This window comes from Neodiprion virginianus, chromosome 2, assembly GCF_021901495.1.
Source record: "Neodiprion virginianus isolate iyNeoVirg1 chromosome 2, iyNeoVirg1.1, whole genome shotgun sequence".
NCBI classification, from domain to species: Eukaryota; Metazoa; Arthropoda; class Insecta; order Hymenoptera; family Diprionidae; genus Neodiprion; species Neodiprion virginianus.
Genome location: NC_060878.1, coordinates 13,238,330 through 13,250,258, shown reverse-complemented (window position 1 = coordinate 13,250,258; position 11,929 = coordinate 13,238,330). Strand labels below are relative to the sequence as shown.

The following is an 11,929-nucleotide window of genomic DNA, read 5'->3' as shown; positions in this document are numbered from 1 at the left end:
ATAATGTTTACTTTCAAAATGAAAATATTTTCAATCAATTGCTCATCGATTATTCAGAATCGATACTTTGAAGCGACGATTCGCATCGATTTTTTCTATTTTTATGTATCAATTTTCATTGCTGCCACTACCTTAGAGCATATACTACTGGAGGTAGCCAGTCGTGCCGTCAACCTCGCGAAAACTGTGGCCGTAGTCATGAAAGAGCGAGATATATATCCCCGGGTTACCCTGGACACTCCGTCTCTCTTACTCTGCATTTGATTGGCTAAGAGAAAACGTATCGGTCAACCAGGTTGTAGGGCGAGAGAGACAGGTTGTCCAAGGCATAAGTGCTTCATCTCACTCGTCCGCCACACTTTCTGTACACGCAAGGCTGTCTAGTAGTATATGCTCTAATTCAGGTCAGTACCATCAGGCGATTTTCAACTGGAAAAGTGTCCGCCACAAAGCAGCAAATAGTGGTTCAATAAGCCACCAGAACAGCGCTGATAAACAATAAGGATTCAACCTGAGTGGGCCGTTATAGATGAAGTGAAATATGTCAAAGGGAAGTAGCAACGTATGTATAGAAGTAATTGCAATAAGTAAATTAGATAATGAAAGTACCCTAAATGCATGGTTAACTGCCAACATAGTGAAATAAAAATATACTCAATATAACTTAAAAACTAGCCACCAAACTTTATTGATACCCAATCCTGAATTACAAATTTTTTAATGATAGTTATAAAAAATGGAACAAATAACTTTATTTAAGTTGAAAACGTCATTTAATAGGTTTTTTGAAAATAGCGCCTTGACAAAGCGGATATCTATCTTTCTCCGTTTAATTCTACCCTGCTTTAACCATTCTTGTTCTTTCTTTCAAATGTATCCTTTGCGACAGCAGCGCTATCTCATATTTACTCTACGGAAACGTTATATACACGGCAATAGTCCGTCTTACCTCTGCCCACCATACTCGTCCCTCGCTGCCGGTAGTAAAATAGAAAAGAACTTAGCCATAACATTCTGTTGGAAATTCACCTGCTATATAAGGTCTAGTTCTTAGGAATTCTAGGGTCTCGAAAGTACGATTGTCTGCCACGCAGCGCATAGGAAAACGTTGGAATTACCTGTAGCAAGGTAACTCGATTCCTAACTCACTACAAGTTGTACCAGCCAATAGAGCGTGTTGAAGATTTTACTGCAGTTAAATCTCGGTTCCAGATGAAGTATTAGTATACAAAGCTCCGTTTTTCGCTCTCCAAGGGCGAAAAACCTGTTTTGGCAATTATTGACAGCTATCAGTTTCGTCATGGAACGAAATACATGTCATTACTTAGTTTAGATCTATGACAGATAATACCTGGTAAAAGTCAGTATTCTTGTTTTGCCGTAGTATTTTGTTTGACTTGAAGTTCAACCTACATATTTCATAAGTACACATTCACATTCATATATTTTGTATTGTATAACATATAATGTCAGCTAATGCACATGTATGCACATTCTTTATACTAATTTGATTGAAATTACCCCAAAAAAAGAATCGTTCCCCAGACACACATGAGTTAATTCTGAACTTCTGCTCATGACATTTCTGTAAATTGTGTACAACGTTACTTGTTTTTAAGATGCTGATATAGTCAAGCTGAGCAGAATTCAAATTTAAATAGATTGGCAATAAAAGGGTTAATCGGGTTATTATTGTTTGCAGAGTTACTTGAACCATCATGGCGTTAAGTGTATTGTTGAAAAATACTCTCCGTCAACCATTATTATTGTAAGTATATTTAGGCTGATATTGTTCTAAAATCTTTTTTATTCCTTCTCTTACATCTTTAATCGTACTGAACTCGAAATATGAATGGCTTAACACTTTTCCCCATATGTATAGTATAGTTGCAAACAATAGAACCTATACTTCAAATACTCCCGTCATTTGTCAAAAGCGATGAGGCTCTGCACCAATCTGTCACATTTCCTTTTTTATCACTGAGAATTATGAATTCGCAATTTTATAACCCTTGCATTGAAAAATAAATATAATATGAATAGTAGCAACTTACAAAATTAGATTCCACAAGAGTTTTTTCAATATATTTAGAGTATTTTAATGTGGAAAAAAAATGTAAAGCACATTTCGTACGGCTTATGCGATAGATGTTCAGAAATTTAGTGTCGTGTTTAGTAACGATCCAATACTACAATCCACTTTTCTTACCTTGTAGAAGGAAAACACTGACAAGTTTTCACCGGTTCTTATTAGAGGAAAGGAAAACAGACATTAGTGGACATGAGGCGATCGATGGAACGATGTCAGATGGTTAGTACAATGTGAAGTCGATATCTACGTTAGTTCACTGTTTGAAGACGTACCCTGTACTACTCATCAAATTTTTCTCAGTTTCGCGAAGTGATTACTTTTTATTCCAGTGAGAAAGAATCTCATGAAACTGATGGGAATAAAAGTTGGCTATTCACCATTGCAACCATCGCGTGAACACTTGCTGAAACTTTTACCAGCGTCGCAGGATGAACTACCGCCACGATCAATGCAAGACAGTTTTTCAGCTGCTATTTTACCATTGAGTTCTGATCTAGTATTGCAAGAAAAGTATGTTGCATTTTTGGGGAGTGTTCGATTAGGGAGGCTCATGGAAGATATGGACCTGTTTGCAGGTAATCTCTTCGCCAATGCCTTCTGATTCCTGCTCCAGGCAAATTAGGAATCTTTCATCAAACCTCTTTATGCTAAGATTGTGTTTTTAGTTTGGATTGCCAGCAAGCACTTGCTAAATCCAAAGATGAAAGAAGGGGATATTCTACCTCATGTATTGGTCACTGCTCTAGTAGACAAAGTTGACTTTACAGACTATATTCCTAAGGTATCCTGCTACTTTTTCCCTTGATAATATTGACTTCCAAAGTCTGTGTAATTTATACTTTATCATTGATTAATGATAGGCAACTGGAGACATTCGACTTTCTGGTCACGTTTCATGGGTAGGCAATTCAACGATGGAAGTTGTAGTCTGGCTGGAGCAAAAGGATCAAAATAATTGGCACAAATTGACTCGAGCCTTATTTTTAATGGCTGCAAGAAATTCTCTAAACACACGTTCAGCGTTTGTCAACAAATTGGTCCCCGCGTCCGAGCATGAAATGCAAATACTCCAAGGTGGTGAAGGTATTATCAAAGAACACAAGTAGAGATATGATGTAATTAGGTATTAGGATTAATCGTTAATGGACATGTTGTCATAACAATAGCAAGGAAAAGACGAAGACAAGAAGTTCAAACGCAGTCATTGATAAAAATGGTCCCTACAGTTGAGGAACAACAAATTATTCACGATGTTTTCATCAAAACGATAGATGTAAAACATTATTTGAGCAGTAGACGAACTTTACCTCCAGGCTCAGTTTGGATGGAATCTTCGGAAATAAGCAATTTGATTTACAGTCACCCAGAAGATAGAAATTATCACAACAAGGTACTCAATTCTTTTCCAATATGCTGGAATCATTAAATTCCGGAAACGCTATTTGGTGCACATTACATACTCAAGGTACTAACCTGGAAAACCTGTAAATGTCATGGCATCCAGAAAGGTCATGGAAAACCTGAAATTTAAGGGGAATTTGAATCGTGGTCACGAAAAAAACAAGTTTTTTATACTCGAATTAAAATAAATTTTTGATACGAAAAACTGATTCCTATTCAAAGAGACGAAGAGCCAAAGAGGAAAACATAAAAATTTTATTTGAATGTAGGGATGCTTAAGTATCCGAACGAATTAGGACACCTACTAACTAAGTTGTCGTAAATTATGTGCGAAAATTTTCGTTTTGCGACCTGGCAAACTTGGAAATATCATGCAATTTATTTTGAAAAAATTAATAGCTACCTTCATACTACGCCAACTGTCATGGCCGTCGTATTTAATTTAAGAACCAGTTTTTTTTCACATATTTCACTTTTGATCGACTCAGACTCACAAAATAAGTATTCAATAGCTTGCGCAAAGTTTTATGTGCCGGGGTATTTACAAAATTTGCCCTTAAACGATCAGCTGATTGCCTAATTCGGCGCCATATTGAACAATCCAAACATGCACGTATCGAGGATTCCAATAATCATTGCACATTGAATCAGTTCGGTTCTTTACTATCAAGATAATTAAAATATCGAGTAACCTGATGATATCTCTCAGGTATTTGGAGGATTTCTAATGCGACATGCGCTCGAACTTAGTTGGTCATCAGCATTGTTTTTCGGCAAACAAAGGCCACGACTGATGCACATCAGTGACATTGTCTTTCATCAGCCTGTCGACGTCAGTTCTATCATCAAAATGTCTTCTAACGTAAGTATAATCTTCGGAACAAAATAATCGATACCCTAATATCTTGAACATTCTAGACATTGAACTGATTTTCGCATTATTTTCCGTATCGTACGTTATTTTGCAGGTCGTATATACTGAGCACAACCTGATGCAGATAGCTGTATATGCAGAGGTTTATTCACCCGATAACGACGCAGTTGTTACCACAAACGAGTTTCATTACACGTATCAGATAAATGATAAATGTAAAGTTGTCCTTCCAAGAACTTACCACGGTAAGTTTCAAACGATTAATCGATATTCCTTTTTGGATCTTCTTCTGTACCTCAAAAGGAATAAACTCATAATATTTATTAAATTTACCATCATTTTCCAGAGGCAATGCAATATTTGAATGGCCGGCGAAACTTCCAACGTGTAATGGGACTATCACGGGAAAAATAGAGATAAAATGTGTCGCATTGACCGCAAAATTTGAATTTTAACTATAAATTTAATTTTGACTTGACGAAAACGTATTGATGTGAAACAGCGTAACTCCTTGTCAATTTTTGAGATCGTAATCAGCGTTGAAAGTGCAATAAATGATTCGAAAATGGCGTTCGATCAATCAAATTATAGTCTTCAAAATCGATTCTTAATTTCTCATTCTTCGTCAAATCGATAAATATAATTACGATTTTTATCTTAATATACCTCATCTCAGAATTTCAGACACTTTGTGTCATTGCTGCTATTAATACTTAACCCTCTGTACTTACATGTACGTACTTATGTAATATTAACGTATACATTATATATATATATAATATAAATATATATATATATATATATATATATATATATATATATATATATATAACAAGATCAAAAACTATAGTATATACAAATATACTAATAATTATTTATTATAATCATTATATATTTATATTTATATTTATAAACACGATGTACTATAGTGCTTATTACTGTTCACAAATATTACGTTTATAATATTTATTACCTAAAATGAATTCTTTTGTAATTATCTAACTTGATTGTGAATTTGTTGAGCGAATTTTAGTCAAGTATTTGAAAATTTTCCATGTTTAAATAAATTTTATTAAACTTTATTTTAAATTAACTCACATTTGTGAAATTTTTATAACGAGGTTCATCAGTGAAATGTGCAGTTTCACATACACTGGAAACCCCGAACATCGCAAATTTTTCCGCATTTTGCCGTACTAATGTGGTTCGAATAAATGATTCATTGCCGAGAATAAAGAGTATTCGTTTAAAAATCATCCGTGTTCCTGACGCGCAAATATAAATGAAGACATAAACTTGAAATTTCAGATATTTATTTGACATAAAGTAATCGAACAATATCCTCGAGAACTCATCGTAGATTATTCAACAGCTGTACGATCTAGTTTCTATACCTACGAAAACGAATATGTTTCTCCTATACGAGAAAGTATTCCTGAAATGAAAATAGAATGTTTTATAAAGCGAAATTTGATTTTGTCATTAAAAATAACTGTGTCTCATACGTACCACTGGATTTGAGTTGTACAAGCAAGTGTTCAGATTATAAGCAGTGTCGCAGCTGTCCATTCCGGCTTTAAAAAAATAAGCAAAATAAATCGAATTTTATTGTAGTAATTTACAGATGTCAAGGTTTGTGATTAAATGTCGTACTATACGTACTTGTACCGCGACAATCGTTGATCATTTTAGTGCCAGTTTCCTTAATATCTGGTGAAAGCATCCTTATCATTCCGTCGTAATCTACTTCGCTGGATTCTGATATCTGAAATAGAATACCAAGAATCTTAGCAATTCGAACCAACTACCGAAAAATCCGTCTACCGAATTTTGGCATCAGCAAACATTAGCCGACACGCTTTCTGCTTCCATGATCACTGATTTCTTTTTTTTACGAAGGCTATAACTCTAAAAGAAAATGAAAATTCCTACCAAATCTAATTTTGCCAACAAGCATTTCAGATAGCACTTGAACTCCGGTTGGTCAGAAAATTCTCCGTTTTGTCCCTTAGTAATCACAGCTGTAACATATAGTGATACATATTATTATCATCAAGTTGAAAAGATACAGCGTTGTTTCTGACTAGCGAAATAGGAGACTTTTACCTTCTGGAACTTTTGTCTCGGAGGCGCACTCTCTGTGCAAGCCTTTCGTAAGCACAGCCAAAGCCTTAGGAACTGCCTGATGACAACACATATTTTGTATTTAGGATCAATTCAGTAGTGCAATAGATGATTATAATTTATTTTAACAGTTATAGAAATGAGAGTGAACCATAAGAGATTCAGTTTTTAAACCGACAATGCCGCGTGAAGCAAGTGAATTTCATAGACAAGCTAAATTCTCCGTTTTTAAAATTCAATTTATTGTAAGGTGATATTTCAAATTTCAATTACTCGGGCCATCATTTTTTTTGGCGCAAAGTTAACCGCTTGGCAGCTGCCGAGGGCCGACAGTGATTTTTCAGCCGACTTGAAGTCTGATATGGCTAAAACACAGTCATGTTGATTTTTGTGATTTGAATCCGTCTGGCAAATATTAAAAACATTTACAAAATGTCTCGATTTCGGCGGGAGAAACTATAGCGAATAATTCAATCTCAATTTTTTCTTGATTACAAATCTAAATTCCGAGGTTGAATAGCGACGGCACTGCATTTCTGGATAAAATCAGATCATTTCTTTTGCAGTTCGACAACTGCAAGGAATAAATAGTGTGAAAAACTTACTTTGCCGTTGATCGCAGTTGCCAATGAGGCTAAAATAATTATGTAAGCGAAGTTTTTCATCGTATCAACTTGAAACGACTGGTGTATACCTGTTTTGAGAAGTGTTGCTTTAGAAGCTATGAGGACTGAAACATCGATCTTTTATATATAAGGATGCTCAGATTCTCCAGTTGTGCATGAAAAGTAAAATGAAATTTTGATAAATGATCGAGATCACGCACGGTTATTAAATATTCAAATCTTTTGACCTTTGCCCTCGCTATTTGCTGCGCTTTGCTACTTCCTTTCATGCGTCACGTTCGCGTGCATCGGTGAACCAGGAAAACTGGGAACAGGATTAGCGGCATTAGCGACAATATATGTCCCGAGAAAACCTGTCCCAACCGTTAATTATTTTACAAACATAATTTTCCTTGTCACCGTGTTTTTACCGGAGAATAATCACAAGTCTGGATTTTTTCAGCAAGAGTTATACAAGTGTAACTGACAGTAAAATAATACATCAATCACCCTAAATTTAAAACCTTGTAATTATTCCCTAGTTTCAATAACACTCGCTCGATCTCATATTTCATTTAGAAGTCGTTACCGCGTTCTCGGCTACTCTGTTGCTTCGCGGATGGCGGAGCGACACGAACATACTTTGTGATTATTAAATAATTGGTTCCATTATCGATATGAATTTCGTTCTACTGAGCATATAATGCAAACAGTTCGCGATAACATTTAATTGTAGAATTGAATTTAAACATAGCTCGAAATTTGTGACGGGGTTTGAGATAATCCTATATTAATTTGATCACATATTTTAATTGAAAATTAAAGGTTTCTATCACGTATTTTATGTGACACTCATTTAAAGTCAGAAAATGGAGGTCTAATATTTTGCACGGTATTCCTGTGCCTTGATGCTTATTAAATCCACCTCAAATGATCAGGTGTTTGCCCAATCTGACTGAAACATAGCTTAGAACGCTTGGTTTCTTTTGAAACTCACAAATCCACAGAGAATATCTCTGAATACCTCGACGAATTTTTCTCTATAGAATTCATAATTTTCATCAATAACAACATTCAACTTTGTTAGTACATAAATTTTTATTTCTATTTTGTTTATATTTTACACATCAAACGTAACAATTACGACTTGTTAATCTTTTTTTTCTTCCACGTAACTTTTTTCCGGAGATTATTTTGAATCTTTGATCGTACGATCTGTTTTAGTTCTCTTCGAAGAGTTGAAAAGTCAGTATTTTTTTCAGCTTGTTTACCGAAAAATTTTTGTGCATCTGAAAGAAATGGAAACTGATACATTCTCTAGTTACATGAATATTGTCAATCAACATCACTATCAAAAGGAACATAGATTTTCAATAACCCCTCGATGTTTCATGAAGAATTTTACTCACCCTCAAAGCGAATATCATTGTCGTTAAAAAATAATCTATCGTTCCAATTGCTTTTCGCTTCACTTTTCTCAATGCTTTTATTGTTAATTTCATCCTCATAATTTTCGCCTTCGTCAGCCGACGAATCATACTTGAATGGATTTTTCGTGCTAAAGTTGAACCTGTGTTCCCGTTCTTCGTATATTTCTTCATCTATAGGATCGTCTGAAGATGAAAGGAGTTCTAAATTCTAGTCTCAACACAAACGAATCTCATTCCGAGGAGTTTACCCACGCACCTGTGCCTGATTTTGCTGCGCGGAAAGTTTTCAGCAAGCTAAACTGTTCATCTTGCTTCAGTGTGTCCGCAAAATTTTCAGACACATTATAAAAAGTGTCTTTAGACAATTCAGGATGTTTCTGTTGGTCGTCAACATTCTCATTCAGAACTTTGTCCGCTTTGTTCATTTTCTTGGGATTACGACTTTTTACAATTGGAGTTTTACACTCAGCATGCTCATTTTTCATTGGATCATATCTGATCATACCCTTCTTTCTAAAATATTTAAGTAATTTCAGTTTTAGAGATTCTGGCTACCCATAAATGATTGCGGATACTATTGGGATTCAAAGTGTGGCTGTTGCTGAGCAAAATGGCAAGTGAAATGGTGATCAGCTGTTTGTGTAAGCTTAATCATATGAAATATAAATGGAACGAAAACTACTTTCAAACGGTTAGACTGTTCTTTTTTGCGCCAAGTTGATCAAAAATAAAATATAGGTTAATCAAGTGCATCTTAGAAAATTTGGATCTTAATAGTTGATATACTAGTGAAAATATTCATTTGAATAATTTAAATATATTCAGTTTTGATTTTTCTGAAAGCTCAATTCATATGAAATCTTTATCACAGTTTCGGGAGATGCTTGAATGCAGATGTTGCCACCAATTTTCGTACCTTTTATCAGCAGTCTCATCAATTCTTGAACTTCTCATGGGTTTCCCTAGAACACTTTGCAAAATATCTAATTGCCAGTCTCTTTCTCCATTAAGCCCAGACAAAGAATCTGCGCTGTTTACTTCAACATTATCCTCAACCTCAACAAAACGATCATCTAGAGTAAATCGTTTATCATTTCCATAATTTTGTTGCAGGGTTTGAAGCTGAAAAATTTTGTAAAAACATAGTGATGCACAGTATATATAAACTTATCATAATTATTTTTATGCCTGTCAAACCTTTTTGTTGATATTTTTCGAAATTTTGAATTCACCGTTTTCCAAAATTTCACCATCTCCTTCATCCTCATCATCATCGTTGAATAAACGTTTCTTTTTTTTGTGTTCTACACTGGTTTCATTCAAACTTTCCAAATCGTCAGAAAAAAATTTTCTTGTAGCAACTGATTTTTGATCCTATTAAAATTTTTAATTATTTTAGTAGCTGTTAGCCAAAGTAGATTAAACCAATACTGATTCAGATTATTAATTACCACAGAATTCAGTGCTTGTCGAATAAGATTTTCCTTAATTTTGAAAGCCTTTTTTTTTTCTTCTAGGGATTTTAAACGTTTTTCATCTGATACGTTTATTTTTTTCTGTACTACAAATTCGTGTTGCATGATTGCTTTTGGTTGACTATCTACAACTTTTTCTGGAATAGATTTGCGAGTGATGTCAAAGTTGGAAACTTCCTGATCATCAATATTGAAGAACTTTCTGCTGGGGCGACGGACAACCTCTGGCTTTACTATATCAATATTATTAATACGGATTACGAGATGTCAAATCTGTCTCTTGAGGTTTAATTTAACATCTGTATGATTTTTGGTGTTTATTTGTCACGAATAATAATATTACATATTCCCACAATAAATTAGGCAACTTGATAAGAATATAGAATAGGGCTACAAATATTTGTATCTATTCGAGAAGTTAAACTAGATAATAGTGAATGATGGACTTACTTAATGGCACGATGTTAATAGGTTCAATAACATGTTTCGGAACCTGAATATTTTCTGGTAAAGCCATTTTGCTGGACTCCCTTTCTCTCTGTAATCGAGCTAAAAAGCTCTCTTTGGCCATTTCCATGCGAATTTGGCAACCGTCGATAGTGAGATTTTTGAGGTCTTGAAAACCTATGACAAATTCATCATATTTCATCGTGCATTTCATGTCAGTATATGGTGCAAAGTATTGTACATGTAATAATGTACAGGAAAATATACGCACAATCATTCAACTTTCTATCGGAAGTAACGATATTGACAAAAGCAAATTTTCCATTGTTTCCTAAAGCATTGGCCTTTTCTTTTATCTCAATGTTTGTAACGGCTCCATAATTTTTGAACCGTTCCTCTATAACATTTTTAGTCACACTTGAGGAAAGATTCCTCAAATACAGTCGATGATTCTTATCCATTTTCCTTTGACTTGTCTCGTCTTATTTAACTTATATTTGAAAATTATTAATCAGTATTAACGAATCTTGTTCACACATTAACAAGCTAGTAGACCTAACAGCATTGCCGTCAACCAGCATATATGGACGGGTCTGATCGAGATCTCGTTGATTCGGGTAAGGTTAGTGAGTGCACGTGGTGTGCGCTAAGACCATGGAGACTAGATGCTCAGTACGACGGAAATCCGCCAGGGACCTCATGCGTCAGTGAAGACACGGTCTTAAGCCCCCCGCACACGACGCTTGTTTTGCTGCTGGATTGCTTGCTAGATTTTACCGCTGGGTTCCAAGTTGGCTGTGGCGCTGGGTGCAACGATGGCACCCTCGTTGGGTTGGCTTCACACGATGCTTGTCGCTAGGCGTGCTGGCGTGCAGGGAGCCTAGAGAGAAAGTATAGGCGAATACGTAGTCCTAGCATTTCTAACCTCAACAGTACCATGGACGCTCGAGTGCAACAAACTATTGCGGCTGAAATAATTCGACGTAGGAAAGCATTTATCGTGTCAGCTGTAGCAACTGCTTTTAAACGTAGACATCTACTGAAACAACGAAAACGTAAATTGTGGAGTCGCGAGTGGCTGTTACGGCGTGATAGAGGACAGAATGTTCTAAATATGGTATTTCGTGAGCTCGGGTATGTAACCATATGATTTTCATTTTATTTATTATTACTTTTTTGGATTTTCAATTTTATACTTGACTTTTCAATGCATATTTATACTAAATTTTTGTTTAGCCCTGAAGATCCAGCCAGTTTCACCAATTATACTTGAATGATGGAAGATGACTGTAATGAGTTGTTGACACTTCTGACTCCGGCCATAAAAAAATAGGATACCGTTATGCGTCAAGCTATATCACCGAGGGACAGACTCACTGTGACTCTTCGATATTTAGCAACGGGCAATACCTTTCAAGATTTGAGCTACTCCACTCGCATAGCCGCGAACACAATTTCAAAAGTGATTGACGAAACTTTAA

At 35.3% G+C, this 11,929-nt stretch overlaps 3 protein-coding genes across 6 annotated transcripts; 1 reads left to right on the top strand and 2 right to left on the bottom strand.

Moving 5' to 3' along the window:
- The first annotated feature begins 1,063 nt into the window (after positions 1 to 1,063).
- Positions 1,064 to 5,205, top strand: LOC124299320 (acyl-coenzyme A thioesterase 9, mitochondrial-like). Of its 4 annotated transcripts, XM_046752465.1 has the most exons (10): positions 1,151 to 1,424; positions 1,703 to 1,768; positions 2,217 to 2,311; positions 2,422 to 2,667; positions 2,758 to 2,873; positions 2,953 to 3,175; positions 3,259 to 3,482; positions 4,203 to 4,355; positions 4,462 to 4,612; positions 4,714 to 5,205. In XM_046752465.1, the coding sequence occupies exons 2-10, from the start codon at positions 1,719 to 1,721 to the stop codon at positions 4,779 to 4,781; spliced, it is 1,326 nt and encodes a 441-aa protein (XP_046608421.1). In that variant the 5' UTR covers positions 1,151 to 1,424; positions 1,703 to 1,718; the 3' UTR covers positions 4,782 to 5,205. The 4 variants fall into 4 exon arrangements, with proteins under 4 accessions (XP_046608419.1, XP_046608420.1, XP_046608418.1 ...); XM_046752463.1 differs by lacking the exon at positions 1,151 to 1,424 and adding an exon at positions 1,064 to 1,128 and having other exon boundaries at positions 4,462 to 5,205; XM_046752464.1 differs by having other exon boundaries at positions 1,149 to 1,360; positions 4,462 to 5,205.
- A 458-nt stretch (positions 5,206 to 5,663) lies between these two features.
- On the bottom strand, positions 5,664 to 7,253 carry LOC124299321 (uncharacterized). The gene is made up of 6 exons (XM_046752466.1): positions 7,097 to 7,253; positions 6,474 to 6,549; positions 6,300 to 6,388; positions 6,030 to 6,132; positions 5,877 to 5,941; positions 5,664 to 5,802 (listed from the first exon to the last, which is right to left on the bottom strand). Exons 1-6 carry the CDS (start codon positions 7,154 to 7,156, stop codon positions 5,785 to 5,787), a joined length of 411 nt encoding a protein of 136 aa, XP_046608422.1. The 5' UTR covers positions 7,157 to 7,253; the 3' UTR covers positions 5,664 to 5,784.
- A 935-nt stretch (positions 7,254 to 8,188) lies between these two features.
- LOC124296879 (nucleolar protein 8) lies at positions 8,189 to 10,909 on the bottom strand. The gene is made up of 8 exons (XM_046747258.1): positions 10,720 to 10,909; positions 10,452 to 10,625; positions 9,978 to 10,234; positions 9,724 to 9,900; positions 9,443 to 9,648; positions 8,783 to 9,039; positions 8,506 to 8,709; positions 8,189 to 8,385 (listed from the first exon to the last, which is right to left on the bottom strand). The coding sequence occupies exons 1-8, from the start codon at positions 10,907 to 10,909 to the stop codon at positions 8,237 to 8,239; spliced, it is 1,614 nt and encodes a 537-aa protein (XP_046603214.1). The 3' UTR covers positions 8,189 to 8,236.
- Between the last annotated feature and the right edge of the window lie 1,020 nt (positions 10,910 to 11,929).

Coding starts and splice junctions, on each gene's coding strand:
- LOC124299320 (XM_046752463.1), top strand. CDS start 1,719: ATGGCGTTAAGTGTATTGTTGAAAAATACTCTCCGTCAACCATTATTA. Junction 3,483..4,202: donor ATAGAAATTATCACAACAAG/GTACTCAATTCT, acceptor GATATCTCTCAG/GTATTTGGAGGATTTCTAAT. Junction 4,356..4,461: donor TCATCAAAATGTCTTCTAAC/GTAAGTATAATC, acceptor GTTATTTTGCAG/GTCGTATATACTGAGCACAA.
- LOC124299321 (XM_046752466.1), bottom strand. CDS start 7,156: ATGAAAAACTTCGCTTACATAATTATTTTAGCCTCATTGGCAACTGCG. Junction 6,550..7,096: donor CAACTGCGATCAACGGCAAA/GTAAGTTTTTCA, acceptor TGTTGTCATCAG/GCAGTTCCTAAGGCTTTGGC. Junction 5,942..6,029: donor CAACGATTGTCGCGGTACAA/GTACGTATAGTA, acceptor ATTTTTTTAAAG/CCGGAATGGACAGCTGCGAC.
- LOC124296879 (XM_046747258.1), bottom strand. CDS start 10,909: ATGGATAAGAATCATCGACTGTATTTGAGGAATCTTTCCTCAAGTGTG. Junction 10,626..10,719: donor CGATAGAAAGTTGAATGATT/GTGCGTATATTT, acceptor AATTTGTCATAG/GTTTTCAAGACCTCAAAAAT. Junction 10,235..10,451: donor TATTAACATCGTGCCATTAA/GTAAGTCCATCA, acceptor ATATTGATATAG/TAAAGCCAGAGGTTGTCCGT.